Below are 18,331 nucleotides of genomic sequence, written 5' to 3' on the forward strand. Positions count from 1 at the left end.
CAAATAGAAAATTCATTGTCATAGCATCCTTGAACCATTGTCACCCATTAGAAATACTTTAGCATTTAGCCACCGTACCATCAATCTATCACAACACCCAAAAATTAAAAACCACTCCAAAGTTGCACTACCATTAGTCACTACTTATCATTTTACAGGCACAACCATCATGCAAATAAATACACACATTGAAGCCACCATGCAAAGAGTTAGAACAGCATACATGGAAACCACCATGCCTCGCATAGGGTCAAAAATTAGTGTGTTCCTATACAGTTACAAATGACGAAGGAAGACTGCATTGTTTAGGTTACTTCGACTCACAACTATAGCAACAACGCTTTGGTGGTCGTCATTGGGTGGCTTCTTGAACGGGTGAGACAGGCTTAGGTTACAGGAAATGATGAATAATTAAAAAGATGTGAGTTTGTGATATATATATTGCTTCAGTTGAATTTGTGTACTGACAAAAGCATTCTGAGGAACTGGAACTGACCAATTTTAATCACATGTAAATCTTTTCTTAAATCAATAATAGTTGAATGTTGTTGAGTTTGCACGGTTTTATACATAGTCAACTGTTCCACCCACCGTAATCAAATGCTTCATAGGATGGTGTGACGAAAAAAAGATCCTATTTCTGATATTCAAAAAATTGCATGTCTATATTAAATTATTAATGCCTTTAGTTTTTTAAAAGGTGGATGTGCTCGAATTACTCTATTTTAAAAAAAAAAACTAGATTTGATTAATTTAAGTCTTTATTTTATGAAAAATTTCACAGTATCTTTATTTAATTAATAAAGTTTCTGCTTATTTGACAGTACTATTAAAACAAAAATTCCTACGTAAACTTAATAATCAAAATTATCTTATTAAATGGGGCGGTTGAGTGCCATTAATTACAGGAACCATAAAAATTTCTTATTTATACATAAAGTCAAGTATGGCAATTATCTAATTATATATATACATCCATGAAGTGAAATACATTTCACTACAAAATTATAAAAGGGGGAGGGGAGGTGAGCTTCACCATTTTCAGTCTGTGACAGTACATGACACGTAAATAGTGTAGTATAGATTTGTTTTCTGGGTATAAAAATAATGCATAACTTAGAAGCCACCTAAATATAGAGCACCTTGAACACTTGTGCCTTTTTTCGCAAATACTTAAATAATGACATCCTTGAGGCTTGTGAAGAAAATATCAAATTTCTAATGTTTATAAATTGCAAATTACACTCTTTTAGCAATTTCTAATTACTGAAATAAAAATATCACACATTTATCTGTTTCATGACAAAGGAGCATCTCGTGCCCATGCCAATGTATCCCTTTTCCGGGGGGATAACTTCTGGAATTCAATGAAACTATTTTTCTATGGCCTCAAATTTCAATGAAACTGTTGGGCTTAATTAGAAGTAACTTCTTTTATCGGATTTTCTAAAGGGCATACGTTAACAAATTTAAAAAAAAAGAAAGTTAAATTTAGTAAATAAATTAATGCATTAAATTTAGTAGTGGTTTTTTTATACATAATAAATATTATTTTACATTTAAATTCAGCATTGAAATAAAATTTAGTATGGATTTGAGATTCTTAATAAAATTTACTATAAAATTTTTATTGCTTAAACACATGTTAAAAAATTATCCTTTTATAAAAAATTATGATTAAAAAAATAAAAAAAATGTATATAAAATTCAAAATTTGTAATAAAAGTCATTAACTAGCAATGAGAAAGACAAGTGATTCAGAACCGTTGATATAATAACATAAATCGTAAGATTATTAAGAAAATATTTAAATAATTTATTGACTAATCATAAGAAATGAATTATGAGTGATCCTAAACTCAAATCGAAACAAAATATAGAAACCCAGAAAAGATTAAGATCGTACAAAAGAAAAAGGAGTAACAAAAAGTCCAAGATAAGCCATAGACTTGGGTTCGTAACGAAGAAAGCGTTACAGGGGACGGTCAGTAATGAAGAAGACTAAGAAAGTACACTGCATATTTGTATTTTCGTTGGAATTTAAAATAGCTGCTGAACAGAGAAAGCTCACACGGAAACGCAACCACTCATTAATGCATCCACCCAAGTCAATGAGATAAAGTTTCAGTCAATGGGAAAAATCCAAATCCTAAAGACCTAAACCATCCACTTGCCTTTTTCTTTATATCAAAATATGAGATTGACCATTGGGTGAAAATCTTGTTCATGCTTTCCTTCAAGTAAAGATTTCTTTTTCTTCTGTGAGGACGTTGATATTTTTATAGGAAACCTTTCATCCACATATATAGACACATATGAATTGTGCCTGCTCTTGAATTCTGCTTTAAAATAATTATCATATGCTATTTTTAAAGAATATTATTTACCATATATACTTAAAACATATTTATTGTGGTTTTTTTTTCAAAGTTAAAATATTTATATGATACATTTATTATTTTATAAGAACTTTTTATTTTAAAATTAGTTATACTGTTAAAAATAGTTTAATTTCAGTGAACTGTTACTGTACAAATTTTTACGTTATCAATCAATTAAATAAATCGAAGATATGGTTTTTATATTAATTATTATATAAATTAATATTTATTCTTGATATAATAATCTTTAATTAAATAATAATATTAAAAATCTTTATATAGTTAGTGTATTTAAATAAAATTATTCTTAAAAAAATTAGAAAAATATTTAAAATTAGCATTCACATTCCTTTAACAAACTTTACAAAGTATTGATAAATCAATAATAGAACTCATTGTATGTGAATAGAATATATATTATATCTAAGAAAAATATATTTTTTGTTTTTATTTTAAAGTGTATTTATAATATCTTTAGTAAAAAAATAAAAATATATATTAGTTGTCATGTAAAATATAATGGTCAAAAAATTATTAAGTTGAAAATACACGATACAATAAAAATTTATATATAATAGTTTTTTTTTAATTAAAAACTACATCATATGACAAAATTTACTGTTTTAATAATGTGAAATACCTTTTTTTTTTTTATAAAAAATGTTATTTATTAATTTTTTTTAATATGTGTCCTCACCACTCACGTTAAAAAAAATGGTGTTAAAACATATGTATAATTTTGTTTGTCTTTTTTCTGTGTCGAATGCGCGTCCGTTTCTTAAATGCATACTCGAAATAAATAAACTATAGACAACCCGGAAATGACGACAGTGAATATGAAACTGTTTTCTCGCCCGCATTTTCGTGCTGCTTTCCTAACAAATAATAATGAAAGTCTCAACTCTTTTCTGATTTCTTTCTTTCTATATATATATATATATGTCACCTGCTAGGTTTCATCTCATTCGTTTTAATCCAAAATATATTAAACTATCTCTTCACTCGCTTTGATTAGCCTCAACCAACGAATTTAGTTTCTCTCATTCCTTCTGTCGTGTAAGTCAGAAGCAAATCATTCTTCTATGGAAACAACATGCGTCGACACTTCTCTCAACCTTAACGTTATTCCTTCTACTCACATGGACGTTGCGGTTAGTATGTATACATATATAACGCCAACGTTTAAATCTTTTTTCTTCGATTTGGTCTAGACCTAATTAAGCATATTATATATAAGAGAAATGTTTGTTCTACATCTAGGAAGCGATACTAAAGCATGTCTCTTTGTGTTCTAGCTAGAAAGTATTTTTCAGATACGTGTATATATATATATATATTAAATAATTATATGTAATATTAGATACCTTGTTTTTCTCTCATGTCACTGAATTGCTAAAATGCATATATATAATAACATTGATTTTTTTTTTGTCAGGCGGAGGTTATGATCGAAGAGTTGCAGCGTCTAAGTAGTGAGAACAAGTGGTTAACTGAAACGCTGAACCAGATGTGTGAGAACTATCTTGCTTTGCAAAAGCATTTCAATCAATTCAGCCAACTGAGGGACACCAATTTTGAAAAAGAAGCGACACCATCGATGAAAAGAAAGGTCGAGAGTGAGAATTGTGTAAATCTGTTTGGTATTAACGCCTATGCAGAGTGCAGCACTACTACTGAGGAAGAACATTTCAAGAGGCCCAAGCATAACACTTCGCCAAAGGTTTCTAAAGTTTTTGTACGGACGGATGCATCTGATACTAGCTTAGTAAGTTCTTAAGTATCAAGTTAATTATTACTATACATAGTAATTGTATTTGGTGTTTTAAGATCCATCTGCTACTGTTATGATTTGGGTTGATTATATACTAACAAGTTTGAGTTGCACTGTTAAGATATATATCCCACGTGGGCTAGTATAATATGACTGAATTAGTCTTTTTTTTTAAATTGTGCAATCAATATATTGTTAAGTTGTTAACTTTTGGAGTTTATTTTTTCAACATGATCTGATCTTATAAACACATTGACAATAGCTGGCGTATGCCATCAAGAATTTCAATCTGTAAAAATACCATTGACCCGTAATTTGATGATCAATGTTATGTGATGGTATAGTTTTTGGGGGTATATATATTACAAGTAAACTTTTGCAGGCACAAAGTACTAACTGAGGATGTTTAATCTTTTTATGGGTATTGAAGTATGTGAGGGATGGATATCAGTGGAGAAAATATGGTCAGAAAGTAACCAGAGATAACCCTTCTCCTAGGGCTTACTTCAAGTGCTCGTATGCCCCAAGCTGCCCAGTGAAGAAGAAGGTAATTAAGATTAGTGGTGTAGTACCAATCTCTTTATATTAATCAAACATTAACTATTTTGAGTCTTGATTAAGATTTAGGCATTAAGAAATTAACAAGGCCAAAATTTGATATCCTTTTATACCGTATGTTATTAGGTGCAAAGAAGTGTAGAAGACCCAACTATATTGGTGACAACTTACGAAGGGGAACACAACCATGCACTTCAGCAAGCAGAAATATCAGTGAGTTCAAGCCAAAGTGAAACGTGTTCAGTTTCAGTTCCCTCTTCATCACCCTTACCCTCTCCAATGAATCGGAATACAGGTCCAACCGTAACGCTTGACTTGGTCCAGTCAAAATTGGTTGACATCAATGCTCAAAAGTCATCTATCCAGAAGTTTATAGTTCAACAAATGGCTACTTCTTTGACAAGAGATCCTAATTTTACAGCAGCTCTTGCTAATGCCATCTCAGGAAGAATTCTAGACCATGCTTCTACGGGAAAGCCTTGAATAATTAACATATGTATTACACTGAATTTTGTTATTTTGCTTAGTTATTAATATTATAAACAGCATGAGAATGATCATGAGCATGTCATTGTCCGGTAATATTTATATCGTACGAATAAATGCTTTATTGAGATATTGTATATATTTATTTATTATATTAAAATTATAAAAGTGTGATAAATATTCTTTTTATAAAAATATACTACTTTTAAGTGTTTAAATTTAATTTTAATAACTGAAATTACTATTTTTCTATTTTTTTACACGGGCTATTCTCGCGTGTTACTTCCTTTTGAAGTAATAAAATAAGATAAATACATATAATTTAACCGTACTCTCTTTAATTAAATTCACTTTTCAATCAATTATGAGGATTAGTGTGAAAACATTCTGTGCAAGAAGTACTTATCTTTTAAAAAAACTAAGATACGAACATCATATAATATATTTATAGATATTAAAAAACATATTCAGCAATATTCCATATTATATAAATATGATGCTATAATAATAAAAATAAAACACTATTATAACAAAAAGAAAATAAAAGCACTATACAATTTCAAATTTTACAAACTTCAAAGAGTAGCCGACTAGTGATTTTAAAGGAGATGAAGCTATATTTACAAGAGTCATGTCATTTATATAGTATTTTTATAACACTATTTCTCTCTCTATTATATTAATTATTTATCTCATATTTTTTATTTTTTCTCTTTCTGTTTCTCTTTTTAATAAATGCAAAAAATTATGATGAAGTTCATTGACCGACTGGAAATTACACTCCAAGAAGTCCTAATAAATGGTTGCAGGTTGCTACAACCTGGCTGCCTTGGTTCTACAAAGAATCCTAGACTGAAAAGAGCAATGCTGGATAAGAAAATGTTTTTAAGTACAAATTTAGGACGACAAAACGTTATTTATTTTATTTTACTTTGATAAAATGCTTTTTTTTATTTTGACATATATTTTTGAACTGTGTGCATACAAATTAATAAAATTAAAACTTAAAATAAATATATTGAACTTGATAGTGTGAAGTTATAATACAGATTCAGATTCCATTAAATATATATAATACACAAATTGCCACACCGAATAATTTAAAGGTTGCATTGTTATGGTCAATAAAATCAAATTATAATAATGTTAAAGCAGAGACACGATTAGATTTTGCTGTCGTTAAACAAAAGAAAGCAGATCATAAAGCAACTTAATTAACTAATTTATTTTGACAAAAAAGAAAGTAACTTATTTTCTTGTATCTTACAAAGTGGAACACTGACTAATTGCTCATGATTTTATGCAGCTTAAAAGTTTCTACCAACCACATAATGCATTTTTAAGATATCCTTTACAAGATACATATTTTTTCACAACTTTTGGGTCCTTGAAGTTTTTAATATATTTGAGATGTAAATACATATATATAGGAAAGATAAAAATAATTATATAATATTAATATTTAATTGTTCAAGTAATAAACTTAATTTTTATAATTATTTTTGGATAAAAAATAAATACCAATATACACGTATATCAACTGATAAAAAATTGATTCAGTTTAATCTCAAGTTTAAGTCCAATGAGTCTAATTATATTACATCATTAAAGAAATTTTTTTAAAAAAACCAGTTAAAATTATGATTCACTCTTTCTCTGTATTCTTAGTTTCGAAGACTATATTAACTTATCTTCTTTTAACGATTATTTTAATTAAAATTTAAAAAATTATAAATAATATTTTATCGTAATTTATTTTTCAAAACTTATTCATTGTTCTCGTAATTCTATTATTTATCTGTATCACAATCACCGTTGAGGACATCAATTTTTGTAGAGCTGTAAAAAAAGGTCAAAGTCTAAGCCTTATTCTATTGATCTTTTATATAGCCCTATTTTTTTTAAAGTTCTATAATTAGTAAATTTATATTAGCTCTAAGCTCTAAAATAAAAAAAATAGTGGACTAAGATCAGAGTTAGAGTGGTCTACTCACTTATTTTATAAAATAAGTAATAATTATTATATTATTATTTTATAATATTTATTAAATTATTTTATTTAAATAAATTAAAAATTATATTTAAAATATAAAAAATAATTTTAAAATAACTTTTTATTTAATATATTAAAATTTTATCATAAAAATAATATCAAATATAATTATATTATAAAATTAAATTAAATTATTCCTTTTAAATAACTAAATGTGCATGTTGGTGCATCTCAAGCCAACTATATATTAAATGTGTTTGTGTTGGGTCAAAATTCAATTAGACTCAAAATTAATAAACCCAACAATGTATATATTTTAGCCGGATAAATAAACTTACCCTTTGAACTTAAGTGCATGTTGATATATACTTTTTTTTATATAATGAAATACATAAATTAATTGAATATTTATTTAATATTTTTTTAAAATCATAATTTATGTCAAATTATAAATTTATTAATATTTATTTACTGATAAAATTAAATTTTAACAAAAAAATTAATTTTAAGAAATAAGTTGAGATTTATTAACGCATAAATACTTATATTTTAATAATATTTTATAAAATACAAGATTGACTAAATTAACTATTGACTTATTTTATAATAATTTCATATTCATATAATTTAAACATTTTTTAGTTTGTTATTTTGATATTTATTTATATTTAAAAAATACAATATTTGTTAAAATAAATTAATATAATAAAGTATTATTAATTTTATTTATACATAAAATTTTATAAATTTAATTTACTTATAAAAATTTTAAGTTAACAATTAAATTAATCAATTTCATGTTTTATAACAAATTGTTAAGCCGTAAATTTTTAAATTTAACATTTAATATTAACAAACACTTTGACCTTAAAAAAATTATGGAAGTAAAAAAAAAGGACTTTTAAGGTATAGTAAACAAAAACCATATGCTAATAGAAAGGAGAAAAAAAGTTTTTAACGTATAATCTAATTAATATTTATCAATATATAAATATAATTAAAGATTATATTTTTAATGTATGTATGTACATCTATATATATGTACATATATATATATATATGTGAGAATATTACTTTCAATGCTGTATATATATATATGTATGTGAGAATATTACTCAATGCTGTATATGATTAAGGTTGAGACATAATTAAGAACATAACTCCTTACATATTAAAATGAACAAGATAACCATGAGATATTATTTTTAATTTAATTAAATTATTAAAATTATATAATAATCTTTATTTTTATTAATTTTATTTAATAACAATAATCATTATAAATATTTATTATTATATAAATTTTATTTTTCATTTTTTAAGTAATTTTATTGGACTACAAGTTTATAATAAAAAGTTCTATGAAATAAATATTTTTATTAGATATTCTAATAATTATCACAATTTATATCAATTTTTTTTAAATTTAATTTTTTATGAATGTATAATTTTTTTTGGCCCATAAAATCTTAACCCTAATCCTAGCCCTGCGTGCTTTTAGCCCTATAGACTTATCAATTAGGACTTTTTTATCCTAACCTACATGGGCTAGGGCTAGGATTAGAATTGAGCCAAATTTTTAACAGCTCTAAATTTATGAATAATTAAACTCAACACAAATATATGAATAATATTTCATATTTAAAAAAGAAAACATTTATTTTATTTATATGTTGTTTGTTTATTTTGGAAAAAGAGAGAACAGCAGTAAAAATATTTCAGCTCTCCTAATTTGACCCAACAAAAGCATTCGAGCCCCTTATACTAAAATTAATTAAAAAAAATTACAAGAGAGAAGTGGCTTAATTCAATCACAAATTTCAACAAAAACATAAATAATACACCGTCAAGAAAATGAACATAGAGAGAAATTTCTTTTAAGATATATAATTTTTTTAATGTAAATTAATTTTTATATTTAATCTGAATTTTTTATTTAATTTAAATGATAGTAAAATAAACTAAGTAAGTGAAGAAGAATATATATACACACCCTTGTCTAATTTAAATTTTGCTGTAATTTTAACTTTTAATGCTAGATTTATCTTCAATTTCCAGATTCTCGTTTAAAGTTGTTTTTTTTAATCGAAAATTCATGGCTGAAGCAAAAGGAAATTTACTGCTATGCAAATTGTTGATGTGATTGGTTAACCATTCTTCCCTCTCGTCTCTTATTTTTGAGTGATTTACATAAAGTTTCATCACAGTTGATATGGGCATGCTTTTGTTTTAGACTAACTTGTTACCCAAGTTTCATCCCTTCCCCATGCCAACAGGATAACATTTTTGCATTCTTTGAGTCCAATTAAGAATGTGAAAATGTTTCATTTACATCCATTCAATTAATTTGGGTGGAAGAGTAAGAAATAATATAAAAATAATTAAAATACAATAAATGACAGGTTAAAATAATTTGTTTGCCTCTATAATTACTTTTAATTACTTGTTAACAATTAATATTATTATATCTCCTTTAAATATCAGTGACATGATATTTCTTATTTATTAATTTTTTTTATCAGTATTTTTCTAAAACTCTTAAATTCCATTCTTACTAGGTGATGAATTAGAAAGCATACAAAAAGAGATTTCGAATTAGTCATAAAATTTTGAAAACTCTTAAATATTTTTTTTACAACAATATTAAATTTAAAGTCTAACTTCTTTCATTACGTATTAAAGATTTTATACTAACTTTATATAAATTATTTATCATATTAAATCAATAAAAGATATTTAATTTTTTTATTTTAAACAGTTTTAAATAATATACAAATTCCAAATATAGTAATAATAATTAAAGATTAAAGATAACTCTTTGAAATAATATGATTTAAAATCTTAAAAATATTTATAAAAGATAATTATATATATATAAGTTACTACGTTATACAAGGATAAAAATCATTGATACTAAAAACAAAAAATAAAATAAAATCATTGATACTTAGCAAATATACAGTAATGTTAATTGTTAAGGATTCAATTAAAAAATTCAAAATTGTAAGAATTCACGAGGATAAAAAAAATCATAGAGACTTAAAAATTAATTTAATCTAATGATATAATAAAAAATAATAAGAAACTAAAAAATATATAAAAATTGGATAAAATATAATAGTTATTAAAAATAGTATTTTTATATTTATTTTTGTTACCACATCATTCATCATATCTCAATATTTGATATCTATTTCATACATTCTAGGAAAGAATGTAAAATATCATCATTATGCAATTAAGACACACCACAGAACTCATCCCCTTCGTACACTGAAAAAAAGGTATCCACATATATGTGCACTACGCCACCCATCATTGGGATGGTCCAAAGCAATTAGTGCCGTACCAAATAGCAAGCAGTATTCGTAATTGACTAACTTTTTATACTTTGAATTCCCCCCCTCTTTTTTTTTTCTTTATAAAAATTAAGTTCATCTTCTACTTACTTTAAAACAATTATTTTTTGTCTCTTCATACAATTATTGACAAATTATCTTTTTATGTTTTTAAGCCACCTTTTTGTTTGGGTAATGATGAGTCTTCAACCTATTTGATTTTATTGTATAAGAAATGAAAAAAAAATTTAAAGAAAAAAAAAACAAAAATGAGAGATAAATATAACAAAAACTTAATAAAACATACTGGTAGTGTAATTAAATATTTCTTATGTATTTGACCATAAATTATCACATAAATGAAAAGGTTGACCTTATCATTAAATTAAAATGTATTGTATTATTATTTTTAAATTAATATTTTTTAACAAAAGTGAATACTAAAATTATCAATAATAAATTATAAATAAATTTAAAAATAAATATATAATATGAAAAAAATACTAGTCATAATAAAAAAAATTAATGCCTAAAAAATTTTGTGTTTTATAATTCATATTCATAAATTATATATAAATTTTTTTCAACATTCAAATTAATATTAATATAAAATATAAAAAAGTCACTTGACATAGTGTAAAAGTTAGAACTTATTTTTTTCTATTTTTAAAAAACAAACAAATTTATTCATTAACATAAGTTTTATTTTTATTTTAAAAATTAATTTTTAAAACTTGAAAACCCATAACGAAATAAACAATCTCTTAATCTTCTAAAACATTCTTGATTTCTTTTGAAAGTGTTATTGCTTAAGAATTAGAAATCATAAAATATATATAAGTTGATTGTTTTAAAAGTCATGTTAGAAATATTTTTTAATAAATTTATTATGTAAATTTTTTTTTTAAAATTGCATTTTAAAAAATAAAAAAGAAAACTTATTTATTAGTTTAATCTTTAAAACTAATAAGTTCATGCAAATTTTATTATGTATTATGCTAAAAAAATAATTATAAAAGATTATTTTTAAAAATAGTTTTTAAGAACTCATGTTAATAAATAAGTTTTATTTTTTACTTTCAAAAAAATTATTTTTAAAAACAAAAAACAAACAAGCTTTTAATCTTTTAAAACACTCTTGATTTATTTTGAAAGCGTTCTTGATTAAGAATTAGAAATTATAATAACAATCATGTTCAAAATAATTTTTAATAAATTGACATTGTAAAATTTTATTATATTTCAATTAAATTCTTTGTATATGAAAATCAAAATTTCTTTTATTTATTGAGTAAAATTTAATATTTTAATTAGTTAATAATTTTAAAATTAATCAATTTATTTTGCAAATATTTTGAGTAAAAACTATAATTTAAGAGTTTTACGAAAAAAAGATCAATAAAGAACTAAATTTATGCAATTTTAAAAGTAAAAAAACTTAATTAGCTAAAAAAAATCGAAACAAACTAATTGTAGAGATGAAAAAAAAATGCAATTAAGTATTTATTTTACTTTATTTTGGGTCAAGAAATATTTATTTTGTTCAAAGAGTGATCTGAGACCAAGTAAAATGCGCGTGCGATGCAATATTGCAGGTGAACCCTACACACACATTGACCTGCTGGGACCATTAAGAACTTAAAGTTCAAATCAAAGTGGCACTCTTGCTTTGGCTTGCATGAATGTGCAGCTTTAACACTTCATCTTCAAATCAAAGTCGCATTATTGCTTTGACTTGCATGAATGTGCAGCTTTAACGTCTGCTGCAATGTATGTTTTGTTCTGAATTAGTTTTTGATTATGAATAAGGCACCTTTCACTTCCTTGCTATATTTGGTAGTATTAGCATATCCTAAGATTTTATAGATAAATTAGGGTGAACCATGTCCCGCTTGGTTGGTCAATGAATATGATGTGTGAGAGTTAGTGGAGGGTTGGAGGTGTCCTATCCTCCAATATTTATCGATATCATTTGAGTGATGATAATAAGTTAAAAATATATTTAAATTTAAATTATAATGATTGATGTTTTATTATACACCAAACTCTTTAATAAATTAAGTCTTTTTGGAATATGCTCTTCTCGTATATACTTTTTTTAACACGAGGAGTGTAATTCAAACCCCCTTATCTTCTTAACACGAACTCCAAACCAATGATTATCTCAAAAGTCAAAGTACATGGCAGAATCATTTATATTATACAATTTATGGATTTAAATTAAATTTGTCATCGTTGTAAATTATGTAAATTTCTTATCAAATCAATATCGTAAAATTCATAATTAAGTATATATTGTGTTTTGGTTATATAAAAATATATTGATCATTGTACAGTTTTCTTATGCACACAATCTACTGTATAGTTAAATTTAATACACAAATCATCGATTGATCACTAAACAGGCTTGTTGGAATCATGACTCATTTTACCTTTAAAAACTTTTAAATAATAGGTTTTACGAGGTATAACATTCAAATCTATCATATATATTGGAATCTTTAAAAAAAAGAATGCAATTTTTAGTTATTTTAATATTTTTGTAAAATAATTATCAGAAAAATACATATCAAGAAAAGCTAGTAATATGTTTCTCTCTTTCGAAGTAAAAAGATCACAAAAGTAAGGATAACTTCTCTTAACAAAATGTTATAAATTAAGTTTTCATAAAATGTTTGAAGAAATCCACCATCTATTAATTATGTTGTGTAAGAGTATATTTTCTAACACATTTTGTTAATACACACTTTATTATAGATTAAAATTTATTTAGATTACAAAATAACATAAGTCTCATACTTTTTAATAAACTTAACTATCAATTTTGTGAGTTCAGATAAATTTTTAGACAATAATAAATAATATGTTAGGAAAGTGTTAAAAACTTTGTTGTTAATAATTTTTAATATTTATCTCAAATTCTAAGGATAAATTTAATTTGTATTTTATTTTATTTCATCATCTATAGGTTTTATTAAAATTATAAAAATGTTATAACTTTTTTTTCTTGTTTTTTATATTTAGGAGCTTATAAAAAAAAATATAAAATTACTAAATTTTATTTACAAAATTTTAACAAATACTTTAGTAGTAGTAGTAATAACAATATATCCACTAAAAATAAAAAAATAAACAAAGCAAAAACACGATAATGTTTTGTTTTTCCTGGCTTTTGAGCTAAGGACACGGGTTCGCGTAGTGACGAAATTGCAAAAAATTAAAGTTAGCAAAGTAACTTTGGTTCCAAAATGGAAGTGCTAGCTGCGTCTATGTCATCGAAGATGACATCATCCTCAATACGTTGTAAAATTAGAAAAGATTGTTCAAACTAATAATTCTATTTCTAATTGTGTATCACATCAATAGGGTTTTGCTCAACACGTGGCGTTGAATTGAACGGTTATCACTGAAAAGAACTAAGATGTTAGATTCAACCCGTGCAGCTCCCTTTTCACGTGGGTGAATACAAAGAACAATTTAAGATACTCATTAACAGCCAAAAACTCCATCATCCACTTATGTATAAGTTGAAATTCTCCGTCACCTTTTATCCTTTATATTCCATTCGAATAACATATATATACAGGGTCTCCCACCCTTTCAAGTAATTAAGAATAAGTACACAGATTGTTCTAGCTGTGATAATTAATATATTGAATCTCATTCAACTTCAACCTAGGTGCCATAATGGATGAAAGGCTAAAGGTAAAGGTAAATCAACTTTTAGTATTGTTATTTTAACGTTGTTAGTTGCAGTTTTTATGTTAGATTTATGTCTTTAGTTGTTCTAGCGTATTTCCAAATATGTACTTCATGGCTATGTTTTGCTTATATTGAATATGAAACCTCATGACCACCTTTAAGGATGAAATTGTGCACTCATTTTATAAGATTATAATAATTGTAATTTGTTCAGGAGGAAATGTTTGAAGCGAAGCTGCAACATGTGAAAGAGGAGAACCGTACTCTTAGACTGATGCTGGAAGCTCTGAACAGCAAATGCGAAAAGCTTCAGTCTCATCTTAAAGAGATCAATAATGCAGCACAAGTGGGTATCATGAAGTCAAACCAAAGTGGAATAGGATCTTACTTGGACACACACTATAGAGCAATACCCGAGTTTTCCCAAGCACAAAAGCTATCACAAATCTTTGTCAGAACCCACCCCGAGGATAATAGTTTGGTATGGCCATTAATTAATTGATGTTCAAATTCTATCTTGAACTTCATATACATTTACACAAATTTTACTTTGATAATTTAGACTGTTAAAGATGGGTATCAGTGGAAGAAGTATGGACAGAAGGTTACCAAAGACAATGCTTCTCCTCGAGCTTATTACAAATGCTCCATGGCTCCCAGTTGCCCCGTCAAAAAAAGGGTATTTATATTTGATTGATTATCATTTGTGTGTGTGTGTGTGACTGATCAAGAAGTGAAATATTTAGCAGACAAGTCTGAAGTCTCATAATGAATAAATTTGATTGATTATCAAACCCCTTTGTTTTATCATGGTGTTTAATGTGCGTATATATATTCGTAAGTTGATGAACCAAAATTGTGGTCAAATTTAAAACCGTTTTGCAATTGCATGTGGTAGGTGCAAAGAAGCATACTGGATAGGTCTATTCTTGTTGCAACTTACGAAGGAACGCACAACCATGGTGTTTTTGGTGAATTACATCAGCCATCATCCTCTACACCCCAAAGCTCAGTGATGGCTAATAATTTACCCATGACAATCATGCCTAAAAACAAAGATACGATGAACATGGACCTTAATCTTTGTCGTTGGGCTCAAACAGATATAAGACTTTGTGAAGATCATAAGCAGCAACAAAATGCCCGTGGCAACCAAAGTAAAATTGAAGAAAATGTTGGTTCTCTAATCAAGGAACCGGACTTCACCATACCATTAGCTAAAGCAGTTGTTCACTCCATCAAAAATGAGAGTAAGCAACTGGGTCTCAACCTGAATTTGGGTCTTCCAGAATCCCAAGTGTGAAGTGAAGTGAAGTGAATTCACATTTGCCTAGAGCCTCCACCACTCAGCAAATATGTGTTTGAAGAAACCGAAGAATTAAAATAGTGTGAGAATCAAATTGTAAGGCATTATTTGATTTTAACATATGAAGTATATGGAATTCTAGTAGAGTTTATAAAGCCATATATTCTTCTATTATGATGGCTAACTTTTGTTCTACAGTTCTTCTAAGGTTTTTATCATTTGGTATCTTACGGTGTGGTTTGGTTCTTTCAAGTATTTTATCAATTAGTTTCTAATGATGTGGTATGGATCTCAAAGTTCTTATCAAATAGAAATATTGATGGGTCAAATGAGAAATGCTTCTTTATTATTAAATGATAGAGTAAATTAGATTGGCTTTTTTTTTATGTCAACCTCTTTGCAGTTTATAAAACCTGGAGAAACACTTCTAGTTTTAGATATCATGTGTTAATAAAGGGATGAGTAGATAAACAGCATGTATTCTAACCAAGCCCTCTTAGATTTACGAAAAAATGACAATTTTAACTAAAACAAAAACATTATAATTGATAATTAAAATTAATATATCGCGATTCAATGACTATTTTCAGATGTTAAGTAATCTATCACTACACCAGAATGAAGATCTGAAAGCAGTTATATTTTAAATTAGAGAATGTTTAAAACTGTTCTAAAATCTTGCGCTATCTGATATGTTATATATAAGATAGTGGTTAAACAACAGCTCTCAAAAGTTAAGATTGAAAAACAGTTTCTCACACAACTGCTCTCTAAAGTATAAATATAGACTGCAAATCTGAAATTTGAAATTGATTTTTTTTAGTTTTCTATTACAAAGTAAAATTAATTTATTATTACGTTTAAATTAAAATTTGAAATTGATTTCTTTGTGAGTTTTTTTCATTTTTATCACAAATCAAAATTGAATCTTGAGTTTATATATTTGGTGTTAACCAAACAATCTATATCTGCATGAATCAAACAGAAAAAAAAAAAAGAAGAACAAATTGATAGGATGATTTCTAATGTTAAAAGAGAGAAAAAAAGAAAAAAAATAAGAGAATGGATGATTTACCGTTATCAAAGAGAAGAAAAAAGAAATAAAGAATAAAAAAGTACCTACAGACGTGAAAAAAAATAATTTGTTAGCGCAGAAATATGAAGAGAGTAACAGAGAATGAAGAAGTACTTACAAATATGAAAAAAAAAATATTTGTTAGCGTAAAGAAGATGAAGAGAACAGGATGAAGAGGTACCTACAGATGTAAAAAAAAATCAATTTGTTAATAAGAGAAGACGAAGAGAGCAGACTAACATAAAAGATGAAGAGAACATAAGAAGGTAGAGAAGACGAATAGAACTTACAATAAAAGAGACCAATTTTATTAGTTAAGAAGAAGAAATATATGCGTTAAGCGTGTTTCATTTATAAACGACTTTAATGACTTTAGAGAACGGTTCTTTATTAACTGCTCTCCAATAATGACTTTAGAGAGCGGTTAATAGAGAACCACTCTCTAAATATATAATTATAAAGCAGTTTTACTAACCACTTTTTAAGTTAGCGTTCCAAAAATTCATTTTTAGCGTAGTGTATGTTCTACACTACGTTTGAATTTACATTACAAGATCGATAAATGTAGATTTAATGCATAAATTATAATTAATAAAACTTTTCTTATGATTTAGAAGTAATTTATCTTTTAAATTTTAAATAAATTTTATTTGTTTTTTGTAAAAATTTCTCTAAAAATTTTGTCTAATTGGACTAAACTTTTGCTTCAATTGCACTGTAGTTCTTTAGTTTGAATTGTATAAAAATTTGCTAATTAACTTCTATTTTAAATGGTATAAATTTATAAAATTAATCAATTTTTGTAACTTAAAACTCAAATATTTTTCTTTGTGTTCTAAATGTTTAAAAGTAAAAAAATAATAAATAATTGATAAAGTGTGTGTTCTAAATGTTCAAAAGTAAAAAAAATAAAAAATAATTGATAAAAATTTATTATTTTTTCAAATTAACTTCAAAATTTGTTTGCATTTTACAAGTAGCTGTGACACTTATTGCACAATACGGTATCATATGTCTGCAGCGAACAGTAAATAAAAGTCACGGGAATATTAATTACTATCAAATTAAATATAGAAATATAGTACTTCTAGGTTAATTTATTAAAATATTTTACTTTTAAAAATAATTTTTTTTTAATTTTGTATTATTAAAATGGGAATAGGTCAAACTTTGATATGACTTAATTTAGATATAATATTTATATAAAAAAAATGAATTTTTTAAAATAAAATTAAGTTATATATTTTAAATTTTTAAAAGATTAAAAATATATAGGTTAATTTACTTTTAAAAAAATATTTTATTAGTTTACCTTTTTTTTAATTAATTGAGGGTCAATAAGTCGAATCAAGCCAAGTGTCTCACAATAATTGGTTTCACATTTTTTTTTATTTGACTTTTTTTAAAGTTTCATTTACTTCTTTTAATATTCACATGTTTTATTACTTTGGACGTATGTAAATGCTTGTAACATCCAACGAAAACAAGTATTATAAAGGAGAGTTTACGATAATAGTATTATATTTATAAAGGTTATATTTCATATCTTTCTATAAAGATTTCATCAACCAACACAAATATAAATGACATAGTTAATAGATTATGTTTTTCACAAGAAAAAGGATCATCGCTTATTATATTATACATCAATAGCACATTTTCGTTAACTAAATATTAAATTTAAAATCTTGTTATATATAATAAATATTAAAACTCAAATC

The 18,331-nt window shown here is 25.5% G+C and overlaps 2 protein-coding genes across 2 annotated transcripts; both read left to right on the forward strand.

Moving 5' to 3' along the window:
- The first annotated feature begins 3,344 nt into the window (after positions 1-3,344).
- LOC113865335 (probable WRKY transcription factor 40) lies at positions 3,345-5,383 on the forward strand. The gene is made up of 4 exons (XM_027499809.1): positions 3,345-3,532; positions 3,817-4,146; positions 4,583-4,699; positions 4,837-5,383. Exons 1-4 carry the CDS (start codon positions 3,464-3,466, stop codon positions 5,191-5,193), a joined length of 873 nt encoding a protein of 290 aa, XP_027355610.1. The 5' UTR covers positions 3,345-3,463; the 3' UTR covers positions 5,194-5,383.
- Positions 5,384-14,214: 8,831 nt separating this feature from the next.
- LOC113866227 (WRKY transcription factor 18-like) lies at positions 14,215-15,532 on the forward strand. The gene is made up of 4 exons (XM_027501107.1): positions 14,215-14,238; positions 14,444-14,710; positions 14,792-14,908; positions 15,128-15,532. The coding sequence occupies exons 1-4, from the start codon at positions 14,215-14,217 to the stop codon at positions 15,530-15,532; spliced, it is 813 nt and encodes a 270-aa protein (XP_027356908.1).
- The last annotated feature ends 2,799 nt before the right edge of the window (positions 15,533-18,331 follow it).

This window comes from Abrus precatorius, unplaced genomic scaffold (assembly GCF_003935025.1).
Source record: "Abrus precatorius isolate BTA unplaced genomic scaffold, Abrus_2018 Scaffold4, whole genome shotgun sequence".
NCBI classification, from domain to species: domain Eukaryota; kingdom Viridiplantae; phylum Streptophyta; class Magnoliopsida; order Fabales; family Fabaceae; genus Abrus; species Abrus precatorius.